The sequence below is a fragment of the Talpa occidentalis genome, unplaced genomic scaffold (assembly GCF_014898055.3).
Source record: "Talpa occidentalis isolate TD23 unplaced genomic scaffold, MPIMG_talOcc4v2.1 talOcc4.12, whole genome shotgun sequence".
In the NCBI taxonomy this organism is placed as follows: Eukaryota; Metazoa; Chordata; class Mammalia; order Eulipotyphla; family Talpidae; genus Talpa; species Talpa occidentalis.
Window position 1 is genome coordinate 71,490,693 of NW_023601212.1, and position 26,398 is coordinate 71,517,090.

Sequence of the window (26,398 nt, forward strand, 5' to 3'; positions counted from 1 at the left end):
AGGTGACTGTTGGAACCCTTTTCTTATTCCACCACTTTGAGAAGAGTAGGCAAACTCAATTTGGTATCTTGTAAGCACATAATACTGACTTAGTAACTTTTAGTAAAACTTTGCTGTTAAGTGGAGAATTTTATCAAACTCTGGCCTCTGTGCCCCACAGTTACGTTCAATCTAAAATGAGATCTCTATATTGCACGTGTAATTAAAAAAATACTCATTTCTCCAGCTTCTGGGAGTCATTCTTCATAAATCTCCAAATAGATGCATCTATGGGAAAATAAAGCAGGTGAATTCCCTTAAACTAAGGTTATATTTCAGGGTTCAGGTTAGGTTTAGCGATTCTGGTTCAATATTAGGGGTCAGGGTTAGGGTTAGTGGGTAGGGGTCAGGCTCAGTGGTTAGGGGTGAAGGATCAGGTTTAGGGTCAGTGTAAGGTAAATGGATTGATCAGGTTTTTTTCATCACTAGCCTCTATGGTTATCACCTGTGGCCTTGATTGTGTTGCTGCAGAAGGTGCTTGAGAGTGTGGGCGCGAGGCCCATGTGCCTCATTGTAGACATCTGGAGCATGGGTGCATGCATGTGTAAGTGTGCACACCTGAGCCTAGAGGCCAGGAATATAAAAGCGACATCACTCAGAGACAAAGGGTGGCTATAGGAGGATGAATGACTACAGAAGAGGCGAGACCATGAGAGAACCCAGAAAAAGTGTAAAGATTCTTGTGGGGGGTGCTGCCTGACTGCCTCCCAGCCACCCCCTGACCCACCTGTGCCTACCTCCTTACATGCCAGCCTCCCTGCCTGGTGCACCTGTGTACCTGGTTCCCTGAGAGAGCATGAAAGCCTGTGAAATGCACTGAAAACTCCTGGACTCATCTGTCTGCCCAAATCCATAGTGAACCTGCCCTGTGCATGCTGGCACTAGAGTCAGTGTTAGGGTTAGGGATTAAGGGTTAGGATAGGATGAAAATATGGCACCTGCCTAGCAACTAGATGAGGAGTTTCATGGGGGTAGGAGGACCCTAGCCATGTGGAACCTGGGATGGAGTAAATTTGGCACACGCTGAGTCAATAGATGAGTGGGCCTGTGCAGTCCAAATGTGTGTTATTCAAGGAACAGCTGGACTCTGCCCCAACTGATATCCCACAGCTGCCCTCTGAAGTGGGCAGGATGGGGCCATCCTGTTTTTCCAGATGAATAATGAGGTCTAGGGGAGTTAGGACTCAAGTGGCCAATACTCCACCCATATCAGCCTCTGCTCTGATCACCCATATTATATCACCCATACCATATCACTCCACCCATATCACCCAGTGCTCCTGGCACTCAGGGCACCCACGCCACCCTAAGCTCTTCTTTACACTGTGTGCATCTAAAGGCATTCTCATGGGTAGCACTGAGACTTGAGACCATGGAAACATGAATAATATATATCTATTATTTATATAGGGTGAATTCAAGGGCATGACACACTGGGGATTTCAGTCAGGTTAGAATAAGCCTTCAAGCAGTGTGAGAAGGTGGGGAGGTCAGAAAATTGGAGGCAGTAAGCTGGACAGAGAAGAAATGAACTATCCTGAGTTCTGCTGCCCTGGGGCAGGGAAGATCTGGGGAGGTACCATGAATTTGGAGCTGAGGAAAAAATAGAAGGAAGGCCAAGGATTTTGGAAGTGCCAAGACACAAAAAGTAAGGCCTCCTTGGTGGCACAAGGAGTTAAGCACAGCACTGTGAAGCTATCCACAGCCTCTGCAGAACGAGTTTGATCTGCAGTCGGCCAGGGAGCAACCCACATGGCGCAGCAGACCCCTCCTGTCTACACACTCCTCCCTTCAGCAGTGTATTTCAGTCCATCTGCCTGTTCTGTTCCCCACTCTATCTCTGGTGAATCCTCTCACCTACCCCCCCACCTCTGGCCTGTACCCCAGTTCCTCTATGCATAAATAAAAATCTTAAAAAAAAAAAAAAAAAGGACACCAGAAGTCCCAGGACTGGACACGGGAGTTGTGTGGGAGAAAGTGGCAGTGAAATATCCCCCAGGAGGTGCCCTGTGGCTCCCCACAATCAGGGGGCAGCAGATGGTGTGATCCATGGCGCGGTGGGGGGATGTGGGTGGTCAGCAGGGAGAGGGTCTAGAAGTGGCAATCAGAGCATCTCCCGAAGTTGGGTCAGATGAAGGCAAGTCCCAGCAGGGGGCGCTGGGTCCTCAGAGAACGAAGAGACTGGGGCGCTGAGTCAGGTGACCTAGCCTGGGGAGTTGGCCCCAGAATCGGCATTCCCAGCACGTTCCCAGTGTTGGCTGGCTGCAACCACAAAGTTAGCGCAGGAAGTGAGTTGTCACTCGGCTGCAGTGGGGGGTCGGGGACGTCGCAGGATCTTGAGGAGGATCTTGAGGAGGATCCTCCGGGCAGGATCTTGAGGAGATGAAGTGTCGAGCCCCACACCAGGGCCAGGGGGCGGGACAGCAGTGGGGGTGACCTAGGATGGCCTGCCGCAGCCAGCTCAAGCTTGCTTCTTGACATTATACATAAAGCATGAACCAACCCTCAGTAATAACTTTAAGATCCATGACGTGAATTGTAAAGAGCTAGCACGAGGCTGCAGCGACGGTGCCGCATCCCTGCGCACATCCCTGGGCGGGGTCCGGGAAAGGTGGATTTGTGCGGGGTGGGGAGTGGGGGGCGGGAAGCACCAGCTCTCACCAGCAGCCGGCGCCCAAGGACCACAGCGGGTGGAGGAGGCCGAGAGGCCTGGCTGGGGCAGTAGGGGGCGTAAGGAGGAAGCCGCCATTGCTCTGAGCCTCCAACTCGGTGTGGTGATTTCGAGGCAGCCTTCAGGGTCGGGGGTGCGCAGCTCCTAGGTGCCTGGGTCCCTCCTAGAGATGTACCACATTCTGTGTGTGCAGCCCTGGCGTCAGTAAGGGTTTGGAGAGGGCGTCCCCTCCAAGAACATTTCCAAGGCCAGCATGGCAGACAGGCCTGGGTGGCAGCAGGATTTACCAGTTAATCTAACAAAAAGATGAAGCTGACTCAGGTCACCCACTTCCTTTCTGACTCCTGGCCCAGAAGGCAACATTGACTGGCGCTACAGCAAGAGTCTGCCTCCCCCCACAACACGCCCCCACCCATCCCCACTCCCATCCCCCACCCCCCCAACCCCCAACCCCCCAACACACACACACCTGGCGCTTGGGAGGGGCCTATGGAAAGCCCTGGCTACCTACTGCTAGTGGGGCCCATGGGGGAGGGTTGTGGAGTCTCAACTGACCCCTCAACCTTCCAGTAGAACGTGCCCCACTTCTGCACCTTCTTTCAAAGACTCCCAACCCCACCTTCCCCCTCAACTGTCAGATATCTGGAGCTCTCCCTACCCTTCCTCTACAAAGCCTTCCTCCAGCTCAGACACACTTTTTCTGGGGAAGTCCGTCTTCTGGGCATGGCCCCAGTGGAAGGGAAGTTGTTTCAAATGAGTATGCAGGGGCCCACCCTGCACCCTTTCTGGCCCCTCCCAAACCCCGCTCTAGTGGGCTCCCCAGACACTCAGGGAGCTGGACCCCACTGAGACCCCAACAGCCCCTATGGCTTTGAAAGTCCACAAACTACCAGCAGTTTGGGAGGAGCCAGACTGAGCCAGGCTAGGGGATGTGGAGCCCCGTGGGCCAGCCAGGAATGTCTCCCACCAGCCACTAACCCAATGTGTGGGGTATTGTTGCCACCAAGGGTGGGGCCCGTCACTACCCCACACTTGTCTCAAGGAGAAGTGAGGTCACAGTGACTCATCTTCTGAGGGGAGGGCCCCTTCCTCACACCCCTGAGGGCTGCGGATGGAAGAAATCAGGCTGCCCAGTTCCTGTAAGGCCTCTCCTGCGCCCGCTTCCCTTCTGAGGAAGGAGAAACTTCCCTTCCTCCCTCAGCTGCTTGTTTAGAAGAGGAAAGGGCCTGTGGACTCCTCCCAGGCCGCGGCCAGGCCCCTGACTACATTTATCCCCATTTCTCAGACGGTGGTCCTCCCCACCTGCCCTGGCATCTCCATTTGGTGCCCCAGCCCCTACAGTGTTTAGACCAAGTGCTACGATCTACCAATAGCCCCATGGGGGCCACAGAGCCACACCTCTACCCTCAGGCCAGGTGCCAGCTCTGCCAAGAGGCTGTGGCAGCTGTGGGAGGTAGTGCTGGGGCCCTGGGTCTCTACCCGCCAAGTCAGGAGCTGTTACTCACTGAGGCGGGAAGGCTACTGCATAGCAGCGGTTCTGCTCGGACACCCACACACAAGTACACTTTTGGTTTCCTAGTCTGTAGCACAGGGCCTGGTGCCGCCCAATGACATGCAGTCACCACCTCCACCCACCTGGCACACAGGGGGTGCTGAGACTGGGGGCACCCCCAAGTATAGGTTTGGCTATCTTCCTTCCCACCACCCTAGGCCTTGCCTGGAAAGCTTCTGGGTGTTCTGGAAACCACACTTGCTGACTCAGGGCTGTCTATGACAAGAGGTCAGACCCCAATCAGTCACACACACACCCCCACCCCGGCCAGGACAGCCACCGGCATGGGCTAGGGAAGGACCCTCCCCAGCCTGTTTGGGGGTGTTATGTGAGCATGTGTCTGGGAGGAAGAGGGCTGGCATGCTGTCCTCAGCAAGTGGGGGGACATACGTCTCAAAGCCCACCTGCCTTCTGATGTTTTGATAAGGATGAGCTTGCATCAGAGTTGGGGGAAGACAGGAGTGTGTGGCAGTCACAGGGAACCAGGAGCTCAGGCCACAGAGCAAGGACCTGCAGGGGGGCAGGGAGGTGTCTCATTTGGAGGAAGAGGAAGTGAAGGCTGCCCCAGCTGCCAGGAGCGGGGTGAGGAGGGAATTCCCCAGATGGAGGCTAGTGCAGCCCTGCCCCCCACCCCCAAAGGCTGCATTTCAAGAAGAAAGGGCCAAGAAGCTACTTTCTGAAGAAAAAAAAGAGAGTCTAAATCCTGGCCAACACCCCTGAGATAGATCCAGGTGAGGGCTGGAGACCCAATGGGGCAGCCCCATGGGACTCCCCTAACCTCCCCAAACAAGGGAGGGAGAGGAGGCTGGAATCCAAGGCCAGACTATCCTGAGGTTGAGCATTTTACCACCCTACCAGCCCAGCTGCCTGGGCTTGGGGATCACCTACACTGAGCCTCAGTGTCCCCATGTGCAAAATGGGACAAGGTTGTGGCCTCTGAGGGTTTGTGATGGGAATGGAGTGAGGAAAAAGACGTTTCAGGCCAGGTCAAAGAGCAACAGACACCCAGGCAGTAGATTCAGATCAGGCAGGGGTACCAGAGTCTGGGAGTTGTTCTCCTGGGTAGAAACTGGGGATCTGGTAACCCCCTGACTACATCATAGGTGTCCTGGGTTGACCACACCTTTCAGGCACCTGCAAGATCCCAAGTTTTCTTCTATAATAGTTGGCTCAGAGGGTTCTGCACCATTTCCCACCGTGGCAAGGGAAACAGGACTGAGCTCCCATCCCAAATGCAGACACTTCTTTGGACCTGCAGCTCAGGCCCAGCATCTAACCAAGACCAGAACCCCCAGGTTGCCCCAAAGCACCTTTATTCACAGCAAAGGATGTCACCATAGCAACCACACATCAATTCCCTGAGAAATTTTCCCTTATCGCTTGCTTCCCTAGCTAAGTATTTGCAGAAAGAAAAACAGAAGACACAACGCAGCTTGGAGGCCAGGTGAGCAAACTGGGCCCCAGGAGACAGGAATATGCAGGAGGAGGGCAGGGAGAATCCAGATGTTGGGACACATAAATACATAAAGTATCAGACATTTCCATCAGCTTTAAAAACAAAGATTATCCCAAGTTTGGTTTCTGCTTTTTCTGATCCACAGAAAAGATAAAATAACACCCTCCCCTACCCCCCCAAAAACAAATACACCCTACTTTTTGCCCACCCCCTTTAGAAAAACAAGCACAGTAAAAAAATACTGTCACAATATTTACAGACACACCCACTATGGGTGACTTTCTCTCTACTTTGGAGAGGAGATAAAATGCTTAGCTCTGACTCCCCAATAAGAGGAGACAAAGGGAAGACACCCCGCCCCCCCCCCACGACCCAGGAGGGCAGGGAAGGAAGTCATTATTCCCCCAGCCACATGGCCACTGGAGACTTAATGGGGCCCTGGGCCCAGACAGTGGCTGCTATTACTCAGAGCCACAGAGTGCCCAGCCTACAGCTCAGGGGGAGAAGGAGACCCAAGCCACTCACCCCAAAACCCATTTTTCTTGTACTGAGCATGGCCCAGCTATCCTTGGGGTTTGGGTTCTGAGGCAAGAGTCAGGATCTCAGGGTGCAGGGGCCCCAGCACAGAGTCTGTGAGCAGCAGGAGTGTAAAGACACCTGCACATCCTGCAGAGCAGCCCAAAGACCTCAAAGTAATAACAGTAAAACTGCCCTCAGAGCCACCTCTGATGCACAGATCCTTCCGGACATGGGCTCTGGAGCCCGCAGACCTGAAGAGCTAGGAAAGGCAGACAAGTGGCACTTGTGACTGCTCCTCAGCAGAGCAGAACTGCCCAGCAGTCTGCTACACGGACAGGGACACTAAATACATGTGCGTGGCACAGCCCTGGGGGAGCCTCGAATGCCAAGGCCAGGGCAGCACAACAGGGTCCCTGGGCCCTTTGGATACCAGGGGCGCCCAGAGACAGGGTCTCAGCCACAGCTACTAGAAGATGGCAGTTCGGGGACACCAGGGTGTGTCCGGGTACAGGTGGCAGTGGATGGAACGGAACCTGTGGGGACAAAGTGAGGGATTAATCCATGTGGTTAGGGCTACTGAGCACCCACAGCACCGGTAAAGGGGCCTACTCCACGCTGGACATGCTTGTCATGCTATTTTGTGACTGCCAGCTCCCCAAGCACCTGACATAAGCTCCACCCCCATCCAGTCCTCAGTTTATTTACCTGGATGGGTCAGCCTCCACAGAAAAGGGTCCCTTCATGTGGATGGCATTCCGCTTGTTTTCAAACATGCCATAGCTCAGGGTCACCTGTAAGAAGAGGGCAGAGTGGTGCTGGGAGGGGCCCCAATGCATCCCCCAGCTCTGTCCAAGATTGGCCATGTGGCTCTTGGACACTTGCAGCTGCCTTGCCTTTTGCCCTCCCTTGGAACAAGGAGGAAAGTCTAATGGTCCCCACCACCCCCACACCCCTCCCAGGAATAAAGTCCTAAGTGGGAGATTCAGCTGGGGCCAAGAGAGTGTCTTGCTATAGGCAAGAGAGCGTCTACCGACCCAAAAGGCACAGAGCAGGTGTGTCACAATGAAGATAGGACAGGAAGGGTGTGGGGAGGGGGTTGTGGGCATCTGGGTAGCAGAAGAGGGCTTCAGGAGGGTAGCAGCAGATGAGGGTAACAGGAGAGGGTTTCCTTCCCAACATCCAGCTTTAAAACTGACCCTTCCTCCCACCCTACTTGAGTCTGTGCCTTCCTGTGCTGGTTACAGTCCCTCCCTCCCCAGCAGGGAGCCACACCTGCTCACGGAGCTCAGAGGTAGGCACCTGCTGCAGGTTCTCCAGGTGCGAGTGGAAGAGACCGCTCCGGATGAGGGGCACACCCAGCAGCGCCTCGACAATGTAGCCGATGGTGCAGTCATCCGGCAGCCGGATCCGCTCAGCCGTGTTCATGAAGTGACCGCCGCTGCAGAGGGGAAGGGCCGACAGTGAGCGGAGGCAGGAGCTGGGCAGGAGCCCGCCAGGCAGAACATGGCACAGAAAGAGGAGGCCAACATACTCGTGGAGTGGGGTGTAGACCACATGTGTCCCCCAATGGGGTTCACCCAGCAGCTCCCTCCCTCCCTGAGCCCCAGCAGGCACCCTCCTTCATACCAGCCAGATGATTCTCTGCCAGTCGGGGTTTCTGAGTACAGGAAGGGATCCTGCCGATGGTACCTGGGCCTGGGAGCTAACCACCCCTGGTGCCTGGTAGGCAGGACACAGGCAGTCATGGGACCACAACTCAACCCTCCCTCAATTTTGCATGTGAGGGTGAGGACACCTGCCCTTGGAAAGTGACCAAACCAGGCCCCACAGTAGAGGGAGTGGGGAGGGCTAGACCTCAGAAGGCCAACTACCTCCCCTGTTCCTCGGAGCACTCACCTGGCCCACGGACTCATCTTCAGGGCCAGTCCGCGGCTGATGCAGAAGCCAGCCCCGCCAGTGGCAAACCAGAAGTGGACAGGACGCTGCAAGAACAGGGAGTATCATGAGACTTCCAGGCACCACCCTCCGCAGCAGGACGCCTTCAGCCTCCTCCCCACTCTGGGCCTGCGACTAGAACTCACAATCTTGTTCTCGCTGACTCTCTCGGTGGCCTGGATGGGTCTGTCCAGGCTGGGCTTGCCTATGTACACGTCCTGGGTGTGCGGGAAGCTAGCCAGCAGTCGCAGCAAAGCCCGCACGTTGACGTAGTTATCATCGTCCACGTGGCAGAACCACCTGAGAGCAAGGTGGGCATCAGGGCGGGCAGACCAGGGGGAGGTACTACCAAGGCCTGAACCTGGAGGGAAGGGTACCCATGGAAGGCCAACACTCACTTCCTCCCTGACTCGATGAAGCGGTCGTACTCCACAGCCATCTTGCAGGACAGAGCCTGGCGGCTGTGGGCAGCTGAGCAGTTAGTATTGACCACGTTGCCTGCAAATAAGAGAAATGGGCTCTCAGTGGATAGGAACTGGTTCAGAGAGGGTACAATGGCCTGGGGTCACACCACAGTGCCAAGGAAAGCAGAGCCAGATAGTGGGGATGACTTTCTGTCCCAGGGCACCTTGGGTCCAAGCTGGGCCCCTAAGAGGCCTCCTCAACCCTCCAACTCCCTCCCAGTGCAGGACACAGGGTCTGGTGATTCCCCACCCCCAGCACAAACCCCTCCCAGGGCGGCCCAGCCAGCCCCTGCCCATTCAGGCAGCTTTTTCCCAGCACCAGCCACCTGTTGCAGTCACATCAGCTCAAAGGGCCCTGGGGAGCTGAAAGGGCCTCATTAGCATGAGAATTGGTGGGGGGGCGAGTAGTGGGGCGGGGCATGGAGCAAACAAGTTGAGTAAACTGCCCTGCTAGGCCAGTGGCCTCCTGACCCCTCAGGAGGGGAGGGCGGAAGGGAGGAGTTCCTCCCAGGAATGGAGCCCCTCACTCCCCAAGTCCAGGGCTCACCCGTGTGCCTGGCCAGGGCTTCATCTTCCCCGTCGGTGAAAATGAACGTCTGGAAGGAGAAACATGGCCTTGAACAGGCAGCTTTATGTCCCCCACCCCGGGCCACTGCAGGGGTCCAGGGCTGGGCACCCTGGCGTTCCAGCAGCCTCGGCGCAGTCACACTCAGTCCCTACCCTTTCCTGTACCTCACTGTCCCCATGTGCAGAGTAGGCCTCAAATGCCCAGCCTGAGTGGAAGCTGGGCTGGGGCTCAAGCAGACCCCACCCCCCACCTAGACAGCTGGGCTCAAGGTCGCCCGGCGGCAGTGCCGGCACGAGCCAGGTGGGGCGCCCCGCCCACCCGCCAGGTAACCGGCTCCCGGCCCGCCCAGCGCACCTGGCAGAGCACACACCCTTATTGACACAGCCTGCGGGAGGGGGCAGAGGCCGGTGGGGGGGACAGGCAGAGGAGGTCGGCTTTGGGAAGCCAAGTCTCAATCAGTCAGGGACAAAGGCCTCTGCTGGGCGGCTGCCAAACCCTGGCGGACAAAGAGCCCGGAGGGAGGATGAATCACCAGGCATTGTCCGCCAGCTTTGTCCTGGGCGGCAAGGCGAGGGGCTCAGGGCTGGCCTTAACTCGGCCGCGTTAAGCAGGAATAGCCGAGCTGCCCATTACCATACAGCTGGCCTGGTTAACTGGGCCGGGCTGGGTGCAAGGTCCAGTGGGCAGGGGTGCAGCCACAGCCCCGCGGTCCTCAGCACTGGACCATCAAGCGGCCCCCTGCGCTCCCAGCTATGTGACCAGCTGGGCAGATCACCTTCTCTGAGCCAAAGCAGCCACACTGCTATTCTAAGAAGCCACCGGTCATCAGGGCTGAGACAGGAAACTACACGTGCCCCAGCCCACGGAGCAATGCCCCCTGCACCCTTGCAGCCCAGCAGCCCCTCCCGTAGCTGGGGAGAGGAAACCCGGGCTAGCAGACAGGTCTTGCCCAAGGCCACATCAAGGCTCCACCTGTGCCAGCACAGAGCTACACTGCCAGGATCGCTCTTTGGAAGGGGCCAATGGGGCGGGGCCAGGCGCTGCCGGCGCCCGCCTGGGCCAGTCGGCACATGGGAAGGAATGTTCCTTCCTCTGCCCGGCCCTCCCAGCGCGTGTCGCCTGGCACACCCTGGCATGACTGAGTGCAAAACCTGGGGCCCAGTGGGGAGTGCTATGAGCAAAGACAGCAGGAGACCTCCAATTCCATGCCCACCAGGTCTGTTTCCCTTAGTGTACATATAGGTCCAAGGAAAGATCCAGCATTTGCAAACCTGAAGATAGCACATACCCAGCAACCTGGGGATCTACCTGGGATGTCCACTCCTACCTGAGCATCCCCTGCTTTGTCTAGCCTGACCCCAGACCCAGGCACACAAGGTGGGTCCACATCTGAGGATCAAGAGCTCAGAGCTAGGGGTGGGGGAAGGGGTGGGCAGGCTCCATCTGCACCTTCTCTGCTCACGCACCCCCTCCTTCCAGAGCCCAGCAGACACCCGAGGGCGCCCGCACGCACAGACTCGCACCCAGCCCCCCACCCGCTCCTCAGCATCGCAGCCCAGGAATGCCGTGGGAGGCTGAGGCCAGCCCGTGCAGACGTGCAGTTGCCGCCGCTGGATTAAAAAGAAAATGCTTTCTTAATGAGATCAAGCGAGGCCTGTTCTCCCGCGCTTTGGTGGTGCCCTAAAAACCCAGCCTGAGGCTATAGAGATTAAAGTCACCTTTGTACCGCTGGGGGAAAGCAAGACACTCTTTGCAGAGGAGTGCTGGGGAGGGTGAGGTTGTGGGGGTGCTGGGCCTCCCCACAACAGAGCAACCAGGGGAGGAGGGAATGGGCCACCCAGACAGGGACCTCACCCACTGCTCTGAGCCTCAGTTTCCCCCTCTGTACAAATGGGCATATCAAGAGCTCATGAGTGCGCAGAGCAAAGCCCCAGTCCTTTCCTTCGAACATCTACCAGTCAGTCCTGGCAGCTGGGCACCATTCCTACACGATTGTGCAAGTGGGGAGACTGAGGTTCAAAGAGTTGCATGAATCCCAACCTGTGGTCATACCCTGGGCCAGAGATGAGGTTAGTCCAGCCCTGCTGCCCCTTTCAGGCACCAAGACCCTTCCCGAGGTCCCCTCCCCCGGGGACTGGAAGAGGAAGAACAGGGCAGCAAGGGTGGCAGGGCTGGCCCAGGGCAGGGGGGGGACACCCACAGGAAGCGGCATTGTTCCTGGAGCTGCGATTCAAAGAAACACAGGATGCCAAGCTCTCCCCAACAATTGTGGCTGCAGCACTGGCAATCGCTACAGACTAACACACTCCTGGACCCGGTGAGGGAGGAACATGGGGGGCAAATGGGTCAGCTCTTCATCAGGGACTTGAAGGTCCATCACATTGTGGCCTCTGCTGACTCCCCCCAACTCCAACGACTGGAAGTTTCTTACACAATCCCCATGATGCCCAAGCTGCCCTTTTCCACCCTCAGTTCAGTTTGGGTGTCACCTCCTCCAGGAAGTCTTCCCTGCCCCTCCATGTGGGTCAGATGTCCTTTCTCAGTTCATACAGCCTCTCTGGGTTTCCCCCACCACAACTCTGAATTTGCCCCATCAGACTGGGTCTGAATCACCCTGCACAGGGTTGGGAAAGGAAGACCCTCTGCTGCCACAGTTTCAAGACCCCAGCTCCACAGTATGCTGTGACACAGAACTGCTTCTGAGGACAGATTCGGTCTTGCTGGGTGGGGGTCAACAGGCGAGAAGGCAACACTGGCCTTTCAACTGAGAGCTCAAGGTCCAGAAAAGTGATGGCCCCACTGTGACTGCTAGTGCTCTTTGGGCTCATTCTCCATACCTCCAGGTGTTGCCAGTGCTTTTACAACACCCTATCAGGAAGGCCAAGTTTCCCCCATTTCAGAGATGAAGAGACTGAGGATCAGTGGAATCCTAGGTGTCACCCAAGATCACCCAGCTTGGTTGAGATACTGCCACCACCACCACCACATATCCTCTGCTGGGAAAAGTCCCCTAAGTCCAAGATGAGACATCTTCAGACCTGGGGGGCTGAATGCTGCCAAAAGTCACATAGTAGGGAGGCAGAGTGGAGGGGGAGGTGCCTGGCTCAGGGATGGTGCCCTACAAGGGCTGTCAGTCAGGGATGGGGGGGCTCCGGGAGGCCCCCTCATCGCCAGGCAACCTGAGTGGCCAGGGCCCAGCGGCGGTTCCCATGGAGCACATAGCTGCACACAAGAGGCCGGACGCTTTTCTCCGCTGGAGAAAGGGGCTTTGTTACCTTGCCCAAGGGGCCGGCGTGAGAGCCGCCCGGCGCTGGGAATCCTAACGGCCCAGCCGCCAAACAAAACCCTGGGCCCCCATGGCCCCCTCCCGCTGAGCCCCTGGGAAAGGGACGCTAAGTTCCCAGGAGGCTACCATGAGGTTCCCAGGCACCCCCTCCCCACTCTCATACCAGTTAAGACTCTGTCCCCCTACCCCCATCATGACCTCACCAGGGTCCTGCCCCAAAACCGGGCTCAGAAGGTCCCTATTACTAGGATTGAAAGAGGGAGTAACAGGTGTGGGATCTTCTCTGAGCCTCCCCCCACCCTTTAACCCCAGTTGAGGGTCCTTCACTCTCACCACAAACGCCCAGTTCATCCCTTGAATCTCCCAGCCCTGGGAGGGTCCCCGAGGCCCCTCCCCCCCTCCACAGGGCCCACATTGCCCCAGTCAGTCCCGCCCCAACCCAACCGTCCTACTGCAGCCTCCAGGGAGATTTTCAAAGTGGGGTGTGTCTTTATTATGTGTGTGTAGGAAGTCGATGCTCAACTAGGGTGTATTAAGCACCAGGTTCAGGTCCCCGGGGACTCCTGCACTGTAGGGAGAGGGTCTCTGCACAGCCCAGGAAACTTCCTGCTCTCTTTTGAGAGGTACTCCCCTAGACCCACCCACACCCATCCCCAATTCCAGAGTTCATTCAGTAATGACTTGTCCCCCCATCCCAAGGCAAAGACTGGGACGGAGGAGACATGCTCTGCGCCTCAGCGATCCTGGCTCCCCACCTCCCTCTATGCAATGAGTTCTGTCTTGAGGAGATTTGGAGGCGATAACACCCGACGAATATGCTTCAATAACTGGGGGGCAAGCAGCGTCACAGGGTATCAACCCCAAGCAGTAGAAGCTGGTGTGGGGTCCGTGCGCGCCATTCCAGGCTCTGGGGGTTGGCTGAGGACTGTCCCAACTGACAGCTCAACTGTATAAGGAAAGTGGCCCTCCCTGGCACACAGGGCTGCAAGGGGATGGTTAGGAGTCACCACCCCCAGATACTCCCAGTGATTTCGTAGAATAGCAGCCCGTCGGATACTGAACAGGACTGTGACCCCACCCTGCACGTCCAGGTCGCGGGGGCTCACCATGTCCTTGTGGCGCGAGATCCAGGTCTCCAGCAGCAGGTCGAGGCGCGCGCGGTGAAACTTTCTGGTGGTCTTGACGGCAATGAAGACGTCGTGGGGCACCAGCGGCTCGGCTGGGGGCCGCCGGGGGCCGTCGGCGGGGCGGGGGGCGCCCCCGGGTGGTGGGCCCGCCTCCCTGCGCGCTCGCGTCAGCAGGCTGAAGTACTCCGACAGACTGTGCACCTCGCGGACGAGCGCCCGGGGCGCCTCTGCAGCCTCCAGCCCGGACGCCGGGGCCGCCCCCGCGGAGCCCGCCAGACTGCGCAGCGCGCGCCGGCCGCGCTCGGCGGGCACCGGGGGCGGCGGCGGGTCGGCGGTGAGCACCAGCAGGCAGGCGAGCAGCGCGCCCGCCAGCGCGAGCAGCAGGCGGCGACCGCAGCGCTTGAGCATGGCGGAGTAGCGGCCGCGCGATGCGCCCTGCCCGGGTTGCCCCCGCCCCGGCGCGCCCTGCCCGGCACACCCGCGCTCGCGCTCGGGGAGAATCCGGCCTTGCGGTCCAGCTGTGCAAAGCCAGCGCCCGGCGTTCTTAAACCGCCCCGTCCTGGCTCCGCCCTCGGGGCGGGGGCCATGGCTAGGCCGCGCCCCCGTCGCGCGTTCACTGGCTCCTGCGCCCCGGGGTGGGGCCTCTCGAAGATCGCCCCCTGGCGGGGCAGCACCCACGTGGGGCCCCGGCGGGGGTCTGGGAACCGCCAGGCGGGCGCCGGGGCCCGCCCCCTGTGCGCACGTGCAATCCCCTCCCGGCCCGGGTCGCCCCCCGCGGGCAACTTAGGGGCGTGGGGCTTTGGGCCTTGCCTGCCCAGGTGGCCCTGCGGGGATAACCCGGCTTGGCACGCGGAGGGGCGCGCCCTCGGCGCGAGGACCGGGATTTCCGTACCCTAGCCTCAGGCTCTAGCGGCCGCGGGGTGCGTCCTTACACCCTCGCGGTGCGCTTCTCCCCGAGGCCGGGTTCCTCCCTCGGGAGTGGTGCTTGCGGGTCGGGTAACTGGACGGTGCCTGGATGGACCTAGGCTGCCATTATAAATATCGAGGAGGAGCTTAGCCACCTGAGCCAGTGCTAAGTACAGCAGGAAGACCCCTGTGCAAAATCCCACCCCAACCCCTGAGCAAACATTTCCTTGAGTCCCGGCCTGACTTTGAAAAATTGGTCCCCAAAAATCCTCCAGGCGCCCGGTGGTGAGAACAAACTAGGATCGCCCCTCCCCGCGCGGGATAAAAGGCCGCCTTCTGTCCCATTTGGTCCCTCAGCGCGGGGGCCAGATGTAGCCCAGCTGTGCCCCGCCCCGCCTCCCCGGCACACGCGGCCCCCACCCCCGGCCCTTCCCACGGGCCGGGCCGTCCCCCAGCACGAGCTGGGGCGGCAGGAATGTGAGTCGACCGTCTGGGTTGAGAGTGAGGGGCGTGGAGCCAGGAAGTGGCCAAGCCCCCACCCGCCTCCCCTCCAGAGAGGGATCAAGGTCCGAGCCCCCTGCCCGCAGCATCTTCCGGTAGAGCAGCTGGGGGCGGCTCTCCGCTTGGCTGCTCCTCCTTCCCCTGCAGGCTGGTCTGCGACTAGGGCATGCCCTGGGCAGGGCCGCCGAGAGTTCGCTGCCCTCCGCCCAGCGCTCACTGCTCAGCGGCCTGCTGTCTTCACGGCGCTTCCACTCTGCCCGAAATGGCACTTTGAGCTGTTCTCACGTCCCGTCGTGGTGCCCGCTCCCTCCACCTGAATGCCAACTTCCAGAGAACAGAGCCCAGAATAGAGTAGGTGAGCTATAGAGATTTACTGCGTAAACGTCTGGTCCTGCTAAGACTCCTACCCAAGGGACTGTGGCCCGTTTGCTCTTAGCACCTGGGGGGCCCTACCATTAGGTCCTCTGTGATGCACAGGAGTGGGGGATGGAGATTCCCAGACCTCTTCCTGCTCCCACCCCCAGGTAATTAGCTGGGCCACCTCGGGCAGGCAGATGCCTGAGCAGATGGTGTTGGCGGTGCCCAAGTGACAAGTCTCCCATGGTGTCACCTCCTACCATAAACCCCTCCCCCATAAGCCATAAGCCAGAGCCCAGCCTCCGAGACTGTAAGCAGTTGGGGGAGGGGGGGCAGGAGAGAAAAGCACCCCATGACTGGGTTGGTATTGCCCAGTTAACAGAGCCCTCCTCCAGCCCCAACCTCAGGCCTCCAGGGACTCCTTTTTTTCCACATCCCTTTCCCTACCATCAACTACCGTCTGTGCCATGCCTGGGTTGTTTGGAGCCAGAGTCTTCCTCAGCCTTCATCTCACCCCTGGATCTCTAGGGCAACCTCTGCCCTGCTCTCCCTGTTCCCAATCGACCTCTCTGCTCACTCTCCACTCAAGAACCAGACAGCTCACCCCACCCAGGCACAGCCCCGCATGGAAATCTTCCATGACTCCCGATTGCCTCTGAGTTCAAGTCTTGGACTTGTGTCACATAGCCCTTGACTCAGTCCCAGCTCCGTTTCCTGACACTCTCCAAACTCCCTCCACACACCCCTATAGCCTGAGCACTGTTCTTTTCCTAAGCTTGCTCCACACCTGGGATTCAGGCCAGTGACGTCCATAGTTAGTGGGTACTTCATAGATGCCAAGCACCCTGTAAGAGGCAGAACGAAGAACAGCGTGCAACTATGCCACTTCATACCCTCACCTGTCAAGGTCCTGTGAACCACTCCTTCCATGGTCCCCAGCCCAGCAGGGGGCTACCTGCCCAGTACCCCAGAGCACCCCTGCTTTCTCTGATTCATGCTACACAGCTCTGGCTACTGGCCTCCTGCTGCCAGACAAAAAATGAAACAAGAGGAGCCCTGCTCCCATTGCACAGAAAGCAAGGTGAGGCCCACAGGACTACAGCATTGTACCCAGGGAGTGAGGGAGGGCAGGACAGGGATTGGCCAGCCTGGCACAGAGCCTGGTTAAGGGTTTCCTGTGCCTCTGCAGCCAGACTTGGTGGGAATAGGGGACCAGGGTGCTGCTGCCTGTCTGGGAACAGCAGGACAAAGCCTTATAGCATTTTTGTGGGGGCCGTGGGCTTTGGCAAGAGTGATTCCATTTCTTTGCTGTCAGGAGAATGGAATTTCGTGGTGACTCCTTGAGGTCTGAAAACTGCAGGGGGGGAGGCCAGCCTAGCCACCCCCACCCCCTTCCTGCCCCTTCCAGAGACTCTCAGCTGCAGCCTGAGGCTCTCCCCTCCTCTCTCTCTAGACCCAAAGACTCCCTCCAGGGTCCCACTGGGTCAAACAGCTGAGTGGGGGAGGTGCTGGGGCCAAGACTGAAAATGGGGAGCCAAGGAAGGAATAGGGAAACTGACCAGGTTTCCCAAAAAGTCCCTCAGGTCTTTAAGGTCCACAGGAAGGGAAGTAGCGATGGAGGCTATACCAGGGCCCAGCTCTAGACTTGGGCACATGGACACAGCTCTGGGGCCGGAGGCCTCTATAACAGATTGCTTGCCTTCCCACCCCAGAGGGCCCACAGGGGCCCACAGAGGGCCCCTGTGACATTCCTCCTCCGAGCCTCCATTTCCCTACCCACACCCTGAGGATGACATTACTGTCCATATTATAAGGTGTTCATGGGCAGTAGATCAGACAAGCAGCAGCCTGGGCCCATCATCCAGGGTTATCTGTCTCTTCAGCACCTAAGCAGATGACCTCTGCTTAGCACAGCTCCAGTGGGGCTGCTGGGCAGCCTGGTGGCCGAATGGCTTGAGACCTGCCCATTAAGGTTGAGTGGAAAGGTAGCTAAGGAAAGGAAGATACAGTGGCCCACCAGCCACGGGGACCCTACTCCACCTCCTGTCAGGCTCAGGGGCAGTGTTGTATCCCCGCTTGCACTCAGGCCCCCTTTCCTTCCAAGCTTTAACCTGGGGCGCCCCTTAGATGGAGTCAGTCCACTAGTTTCTAGAACTGCTGGTAGCCTGGGGCTTGCCTCCCCTTGGAAGATCCAGGAGACAAAATGGGTTACCCATTAACTGGCAGGAAGTCACTGGGGCAGCCCTGCTCAGGTGTCCCAGGAACTAGCATTCTGCAATCCAGAGCAGAGCCCAGAGGGGCACTTCATTGCAGGGTGGTAGCAGGAGGTAGAACTGAACACACATTGTCCTGTCCGACAGAGGCATACCAGGGTGCCTGCCCACCATGAGGGCAGCAGAGGAGAACTGGCATGTGGGAGCCACCTAGATGCCAGGTGCCTGTGGGCTTCCTATAGGGCACTTTGACACGCCATGGTGGCCCAGGGAGGGCCCCATCCCAAAGCTTCTGGATGAAGAGTCACTGTTGGCAGGAGAGAAAGTAATAGAGAGGGGTTGGCTAAGAAATCACCACAGCTGGGCTTCAGGCAAGAAAGGGAGAGGGGGGTGGCAGGCACAGCAGCTGATTCCCACTACTGCAGCTGGGGTGGGCACCACCCCCATGAGAAGAATAAGCAGCCTACAACTGTGAATAAAGGCCCTAGCCTAGCCCTACCCACCTGCATGCCCACTCTGTCCAGAACCCTTCACTCCCTGGCGGACACTCTGGTCTTGGACCAGTTCCCTTCCCTCTGTGGGTCTCAGGATTTTACTCAGCTCTATAAAAGTAACATCAGGGCCAGGGCCTCCCTGGTGGCACAAGGGGTTAAGCACAGCACTATGAAGCTATCCACAGCCACTGCAGCATGAGTTGGATCCCGGCCAGAGAGCTACCCACATGGCACAGCAGACCTCTCCTGTTTTGCCCGCTGCTCCCCTCAGCAGTGTATTTCAGTCAATCTGCCTGTTCTGCTCCCTACTTTGTCTCTGGTGAATCCCCTCATCCCTGTACCTCTGGCCTGTATGCCAGTTCTTGCATAAATAAATAAATCTTTTTTAAAAATAACCAAAGTAACGTCACTGGTGGCCTCCCCCTCTGTCTATCCCAGACTGGCAAGCAGTTGGTACCCTGTAGGCATAAAGCACCAGTGAGTGCTGATGGCCTGGCACTTTTGCCCGAACCTTAGGGCCAGGTATAGTCAGAGTAGCCAGGGATATTAGAGTCCAGACTACTTGACCTAGGTGACTGAACCAGGCTTGAGCAAAGTGCTGTTTCTCCTAGAAGTCCTTCCCAGCTCCCTTTAGTACCCCCTCATCCTGGTACTGACCACATGAGATTGTAACTGTTCATTTCCCTGCCTGCCTCTCCAATTATTCTGGGAGCTCTGTGTGGGCCAGGGCCACATTTTGTTCCTCATCAGGGCCTGGCACAAAGTAAGTAATGGCTGAACAGATGAATAAGGGGAGAGATGGGTGGGAGGTGAATGGGGTGGAAGGGTGAATAAGGGAGAGAGGGAGGGAGTAATAAATGGTTGAATGGATGGACAGACAGATGAATGGGGAGATGAATGGACAGAGAGATGGTATACGGAGGGCTGGGAAGGTACTGGGTCTGCTGCACGGGGCCAAAAACACTGTTATTCATGGCTGCGCCTCAGTGCCTAGAACGGGGTCTGTTATTTCTTAGGTGCTTAAGAAACATTCGTTGGATGGAGAAATGGATGAATTGATGAACAGGGTGGGTGTGGGGCTATATGAACATGCAGAAACTCAAGAGAATACTCCCCTGCCTCCCTCCCTGAAACCCCCAGCCTTGAGTCACAGAGATCTCAGATCTCAGGCCTGGCAGGGCTACCCACTGAACTCTGAGTTGGCATGGGGATGGGGCCTGGGGGCTAGGCTGTGATGTGTGGCAGAGGCTGACGCCCCATGGGGTTCTCCATATACCCACTTGCCCTGAAAGTATTTCCAAACACCACTTCAGGCTGACCTCAGAAAGTCTCACTCAGACTCTTAGTCTTACAAGTGGGACAACAGAGAGTAGAAGGGACATACCGCTGATGGCACAGCAAGGTTGTAGGGGCTCTCTCAGCCATGGGGTCAAGGTTTGTGCACACCAGGAGGGTGGCAGGCCTAGACCTGGCAGCTGCAGCTCTTCCTGGTGGCCCCACTGGGGCCATCTGGCCAGCGGAGCTGGGCTGGCCTAATCTGATTTGCAGCCCCCAGTAGTGGAGCCCCAGCCACCAGAACCCACTTAGTGACATCCTGCACAGGCCAGATACCCGCTAAGGAGACACCAGAGCCACCCTGCCCCCAGCCAGCCTTTGTCTTGTCAAGAATGGCTAGCTTGTGCTGCGGTCACGGTTGGGCAGGGTGTGGGGTGTGGCAGTGCTGGTGCCTGCCAGGCCCCAGGCATAACCCCCTGCCCCAATCATGACCCCACCCCCCAACCATATCATTGAGAACAGACCCAAGGAGCAGTTGAAGGAGGGGCTCCAGGCTGGGTGGAAGAAGCAGGGGTGAGATTCTTAGCTCTCACTGGATCCTGGCTTGTCTACCCCTCCCTGACCCCAGACTCTTCCCTGTAACGTTTCCACCTCTCCTTCATTCACAGGATTGAGGTCAGATATGCTATTGATGATATTCCAGGCTGCCCAGGAAGTGAGAGATGGGGGAGGTTATGTGCCCAGGAGTACCAATCCTACCCACAGAGGTAAGCCATGGGGGCCCATCCACCCACCTGTCTGTCTCTCCATCCATTCATCAACTTGTCCAACAGTATCCCAGGCACTTCCTCCAGACTCAGCACAGCGTGGCTCTAGAGGAGTTAGGAAGTGACAGACGTAACCCCCTGCCCCAGAAGCTCACATTTCTCTGAAGGAGGATTCATCAACCGTCCAGCTGTCCCCTAGGCAGGCAGAGAGTAGGAGGGGTTGGAAGAGGGGTTAATTGTAAGTGTGCCAGGGGCCTAGGTGAGGGGGAATTCATTGAATTTCATGTGGGTATCCAATTCAGGGCTGGAGGTTAGTGGTTTCAGGAGAGGCTTCTAGGAAAAGACAGTGACCTCTGCCCTGTAGCACAGAGGTTTGGGCAGACACAGGTAGATGGGAAGGCAGGGAGCTGGAAGGCAGAGAGATGGGGCCAGCCAGAGTGTCTGGAGAGGTCATGTTCTGCAGGGGTGTGGGTAGAAAAGCAGTGAGAGATGAGAGGTGAGCGGGGGCCTCAGGGCCCATGCTTGGGAGACAATAGGAAGCCACAGAAGACTTGTGAGCAAGAAGGATGTGATTCCAGTTGCATTTTACAAGAAGAAGTGACTCTGAGGTCCAGCTTAGGTCAACCCAAGCTTACCTGTCTGTCTGCCTCTCGACCCCTGGGTCCTTGTGGCCAAGGAAGGAGGCAGCTGGGAGGAGCAGAGAGGTCACTTTGCTTTTGTTCTTCCTCCTTCCTTCCTTTCTTGGAGGCTCTGCCAACAGTAAAGTTTAGCCTGGGGATGATTTTCCAAGGAGAGCAGGGCCAGGTTGCTCAGAGGTGGGTGGGTCCTGGAGGAAAAGGTTGGGGGAGGCAGTAAGGATGAAACAGACTGGGCCGAGGCTCTAGTAGCAGGAAGTTCAGGTCTGTGGGGCTCTGGTTTGTAAGTATTCACAGTGTCTGCAGGGACTAGCCAGGGGTTCTCAACTGGGGGTGATTTGGGGCCCCAGGACATGGAGACAATTTTTGGTTATCATACCTTGAGGAGACAGAAACTTCTAGTACAAACCAGAGATGTTCTAGAAACCAGGGCTGACAACAAACATCCTGCTATGTGCACAAGCCAGGCCCTAAACAAGGCTTTACCAACCCACAATGTCGAGTCAAGGTGAAAAATTCACAGTGAGATCATGGGTCTCTCCCCAGACATGGGCATCGGTGGGCTGCTCAGGGGTCCTGTCATGCCTGGAATCCACACCAGGTGGGCATGGGCCTGGCAGGAGGCAGTGAGGATCAGCTTGCTCCCGGCTTCCTGCAAGAGGTTACATGAGGGCAGAGGATGCAGCGGGCAGAGCCACAGGGACAGTACACCCGCCCGGAGCGGAAGGATTACACGGGGGGCTTCCGGGGGTGACCTTGATGGGGGTCAGTGGGGGCTGGGACAGGGGCCTCGCTGCCTGGGCTGCTGTCTAGGGCTTGTTGAAGGCAGAGCTGGGACCCCTCCGTCCCTGCCACCCCCACAACTCCCAGGTGCCTCCCGCAGAGGACTAGCTGGATGGGAGGTGGCAGGGAGGGGCCTCCTTGAAAGCTGTTTGCTCAGCCTAGGTTTAATCTCCAAAACAGGAAGGCTCATATTGACAGAAGCTGCAGACGGAACTGCCTAAGCGCCTGCCAGGTTAAGCTCCCCGGGCCCCCCTCCTCCTCTCCCTACATTGGAAGGCTCCCCAAAGACCCTGCCCTCAAATACATCTGTCCCCACCCTCTCCCACAGCCCTAAGACTGTGCCACTCCATGCAAACCAGGCCTCAGAGAGAGAATGCCCCAACCCCCTCTACCAACTACATTAATGGTTGGGGGGGCAGGAAAGTGGAGGGGGATGGGGTGCTCCAGGTCATAGACTTAGGAGGGCGGGTCTTCCAGTCTTATTTTGCAAATGAGGAAGCTGAGGCTCAGAGTAGGAAGTGACCTGACCTGGGTCACACAGTGGGTGGGGGTGGGGGTGTCTGCCCTTGGGTGCCCCCCACTCCACTTCTCAAACATGCTTGAATGTGTCCTGTACCCATTTGAAAAGTCAAGTTGACATTCAGAGGCCCCTCCTGCCTGATGCCCCTTCCCTGGCTTGCCTGGGACGGGAGGACCTGTCTCCAGCCCAGCTGGGCTGCAGTGACCATGAATGTTTGCTGAGCAACCTCAGTCAACACCATAAATGTCCCCACAGTCAGAGGAGACACTAAAAAGGGCAGGTGGGCTTGGCCTGGAGACCTCTGCGTCATTCTGGGCAGCACTTCATATGCTAGCCCAGCCAGTTTCTTCCCTCAGTGGAACTAAAGTTGAGCAGGCAGGGCTGAAGCTAGCCCACCCTCTGGGCCACACTGGGAGGGAGGTGAATCATGATTCCTGGCCACCTAGAGAGGGAGGTGAATCATGATTCCAGGCCAGTGCCATGGCCACAGAGCTCCAAGTCCTTGCCTGGAGCTAGAGCAGAGAGGAGCTAGCATGTGGCCTGAGTTGGACAGAGGGCCAGCCCCTGAGTCCTAGAAATGAGGTTCTGGTCCCCACTGCCTGCTTGAGGCAAGCAGACCCTGTCTCTGGTATTTGTTGGTTCCCAAGATTTTGGCTGTTGTCTGCCAACCTCCCAACTTCCTGTGCCGGTCCCTGCACACCCCCAGGCTCAGCCAAACCAACATTCCTCTCAACCTTCCCAAGTCCTCCTGCTTTCCCTCCCTCCACCTGGAAGGCTCAGCATCTCTGTCTCAGCCTCCTGCTCACTGCCACAGCCCTCAGGGCAGGCATCCAAGCATGCTCCTTTCTTCTGTGTGCCTGAGTCCCCTCCAGCCCCAGCAGGAACTCTCACACCCAGACGTCCTTGCTCTATGATGGTGGTGACCCAGTCTAGCTAAGAGTGGGCTGGATGTGTCAAAGAGGCCTTAAAGGGCTAAGCCCATTCCACAAATAGGAAGACTGAGACCCTTGAGAGGTCAAGAACCTGCCCAAGGTCACACAAACATAACAAAGCACCCCTGGATGCAGGTATCTGTGAGAACTCCTGTGTGTCTCCTGCACCTCCGAACATCCTACAGTCCTGTGAAGCCGAGTCTTCCCCACCCCAGGGGCTGAGGAAGGGTGTAGTATGCTGAGGCATGGTGAAGGGACCTTCCCACAGAGAAGGTACGGGTCACTGTACACCTCCCAGAAGGTGCAGGTCTCTCCTCCCAGAAGGAACTCCTGACCAGGCCTGCCCCTAGCTGCCCCTGGAAAGCTGTGCCCTGGTCAGGAAACAGAGTAGGAGTTAGACATTCCCAAGCCATGGAGGAGGCTGGCCTGCTTCAGGAGAGACGAGATGGTCTGCCCTGAAGCCAAAATCTGGCCCCTGGCCCCTGGCTTACAACATGGCCTAGGGGCATCTCTCTAGATGGGGGAAAGGACCCCCACCCGCAACTGGATGTGGTATCTTAGGCAGCTTCTCTCCTGTTCTCAACTGACCACCCCAAACCCACAATCACCCCTTGAAACTCTAATGCTAGTCCCCTGCCCCTGCAGGACTGGGCACCCCTGGGGCAGATGACTTGTGTAGCCTCAGGGGCCAGGCTGTGCCTGGTGGTGGCCCCCTCCTGTCCCATGCCTGCCTGCCTTTGCTGTCACTCTATCCCTGCGACCCAGTTTCCTTCCTTGTCTGTGCCAGTGAGGCAGAAACCCTGGGGGATAGTGTCCTCCTTTGAGGAGAGAGCGGCAGCAGATCAGGTGTCCCCGGTGGGGCCAGCAGGCGCGTCTGCTGGCTTGGGCAGGGACCAGGGCTTTCAGGTCTTCAATAGTCCAAGATTAGGTTCCGTCCTGGGGCAGGGGAGGAGGTGGGGTGGGGGGCACTGTGTGGCCATTGTGACAGCGTGGGAACTTCAGCATCCCTGGCCTGGGGGCTGAATGGCATCTTCCAGGGTGGAAACCCATGCAGCCCCACATACACACACAGGCACACAGAGCATCACACAGGGCCTGGGGAGCAGACACCCTGGCCATGCAGGCTGGAATGCATATACACAGTGGCCAGACAATTTGGCCACCATGCAGAGCCACTGCTTATGAAGAGGCTTACCTTCCTCGGAGCTCCGTGAGCCTAGCATAGGCTGGAGTTCCGCTGGTTAGCCTTGGTCAGTGCACAACTTGTGCACATGTGAACAGCAGCCCTGGCAGTGCCCCGGTCCCTCTTCACGTCGCTCCAGATTTTCTTTACCCTCTCCCTCCCCGTTTCCCTGGTCAGATTGCAAGGCTCATCCTCTGTCCTCTGCTGATAAAGCCTGAGGCCAGGCCTCCTGGAAACACGGAAGCAGAGAAGGCTGGCTGACAATGTCAGTCCTAACTGCATCCATCGCCTGTGTTCCCTCCCTGAAAACCCAGGGTGGGAATGAGTGGGCTGTCAGTGGAAAGCAGGTGAGATCCTTTACCTGCCGGGCCTGGACACACTCATCTCTGTCACATCATTCCCCCCAGGCTGCAATACCAAGGACCTGCTTTTGGGGACATTGTGCCCAGCACAGAGAAATCCACCTGTGCTTCAGACAGAGGTGACCACATATTTGATTGTCTTCACTGGGACTTTGGAGAGTGGAGAGAGTAGTGATTATTAATAACTACTCCTGGGACACCTGGGATTGTTGGAGTCCCTGCATGAAACTAGGTGTGTGGTCATATCAGAGCACCATGTTCCCTGCATATGTGCGCAAGTAGACACACAGCTTGGTGAGCAAAAGGGGGTTTGTGCTCAATGGGCAGTTCTTATGTGCACACATGTGTCCAGAAGTAAGCGTGACTTTGCACATGCAGGTGCATCTAGTAGGGATGTGGTGGCTGTTGGTCTACACATGTGAGCTGCAGGCATGTGTGGAGGTCACTTGTGCCCCCATGTGCACACATCCAGAGGCACCCCTGCCACGTGGATATGGTTCCTTCCCTACTGCGCAGCTGCAAACTGGGGAAGGATAAGGAGGACTGCTGGCCTCCGTCTTGATCCTCCAAGAGGTGGCCAGACCAAGGTGGGGGGCCATGGCCAGGGCAGAACCCTGGGTGGGGAGTGTGGCCCCACCAGGAGCTTCCTGTCCAACCAGTAGTGAAAATCTTGGACAGAAGGTTGGCCCCATAAGAAGGTGCTGCCCACAGTGGGGCTTCTAGAGGCTGAGTCTGCTTCCCCTAGAGTTCGTCCTAAACCTCTACTGCTGCTTCCCCCAGGAGCCTCCCTGACATCTGTTGTCACCCCAGCTGCTTCTGTCCCCAGAGCATATCAAGCAAGGAACCTCCTTCCACTGGCCCCAAGGACCTGAGTGTGGTACTTCAGGGGTAGGAAACCAGGCTCTCTCTGGTCCCTCTTGCATCCCCTGTACGCCTAAGTCACTGCTTCCCTGGGAGCACTGAGCCCCAGTGCCCATAGTTTCCAGGTTCTCATTGCCTTAAAGAGCAGGCAGATCCCCAAGACAAGCAGAGGTTCGCATAGGGACACATAGCCAGCCCTGGGAGGGTATAGCTGGACCCTGGGAAGCCTGTCTCTCAGTTCAGGCACTTGCAACTGTGGCAGCCACAAGCCCTCCTGGGTCACTGATTCCAGAATGAGCCTCTGGCTTGGTAGCCAAGCTGGGCTCAGCTGAGCTTGACTTAAGAAGTGGAAGAACTGGGCCTCCCTGGTAGTGCAAGGGGTTGAGTTGTAGCACTGTGAAGCTATCTGCAGCCTCTGCAGCATGGCATGAGTTCGATCCCCAGCCAGCCAGGGAGCTGGCCCACATGGTGCAGCAGACCTCTCCTGTCTCTCCTGCTGCTCCCCTCAGCAGTGTATTTCATTAGTCTACCTGTTCTGTTCCCCACTCTGTCTCTGGTGTATCCTCTTACCACCACCACCCCTATACCTCTGGCCTGTACCCCAACTCTTGTATGCATAAATAAATCCTTAAAGAAAAAGAAGTGGAAGAACTTTGGGACTGGGTGTGTCCTCCCAGGTCCAGGCCTGGAGTCCCCTCCAAACATACAGAGAACAGGTAGGGACAGCCCAGACTGAGACCTTCCATCAGCCAGTATTCGGTAGACTGCTAGGAGGATGCTGGGGAGTCCTCAGGGTGACTCTGGCCAGTCCTGAGCATCCTCTGAAGCCTCCCTTCATGTAGGTGGAAGCATCATCAAGGTGCCGGGCACTGTTCTGCATCCTGGAGATGGAACATGAATGAAACAGACTGAGCCCTGCCCTCTGGGGCTCACAGTACCCTGCAGACCAGTAGAGAGTATAAGCAGACAGATCTAACATGATGTCATGTCAG

At 57.5% G+C, this 26,398-nt stretch overlaps 1 protein-coding gene across 1 annotated transcript; it reads right to left on the minus strand.

The window, feature by feature from the left end:
* Nucleotides 1–3,325: 3,325 nt before the first annotated feature.
* LFNG (LFNG O-fucosylpeptide 3-beta-N-acetylglucosaminyltransferase) lies at nucleotides 3,326–14,136 on the minus strand. The gene is made up of 8 exons (XM_037506702.2): nucleotides 13,597–14,136; nucleotides 9,184–9,232; nucleotides 8,571–8,670; nucleotides 8,319–8,472; nucleotides 8,134–8,219; nucleotides 7,510–7,675; nucleotides 6,943–7,028; nucleotides 3,326–6,770 (listed from the first exon to the last, which is right to left on the minus strand). The coding sequence occupies exons 1-8, from the start codon at nucleotides 14,023–14,025 to the stop codon at nucleotides 6,704–6,706; spliced, it is 1,137 nt and encodes a 378-aa protein (XP_037362599.1). The 5' UTR covers nucleotides 14,026–14,136; the 3' UTR covers nucleotides 3,326–6,703.
* Nucleotides 14,137–26,398: the final 12,262 nt, after the last annotated feature.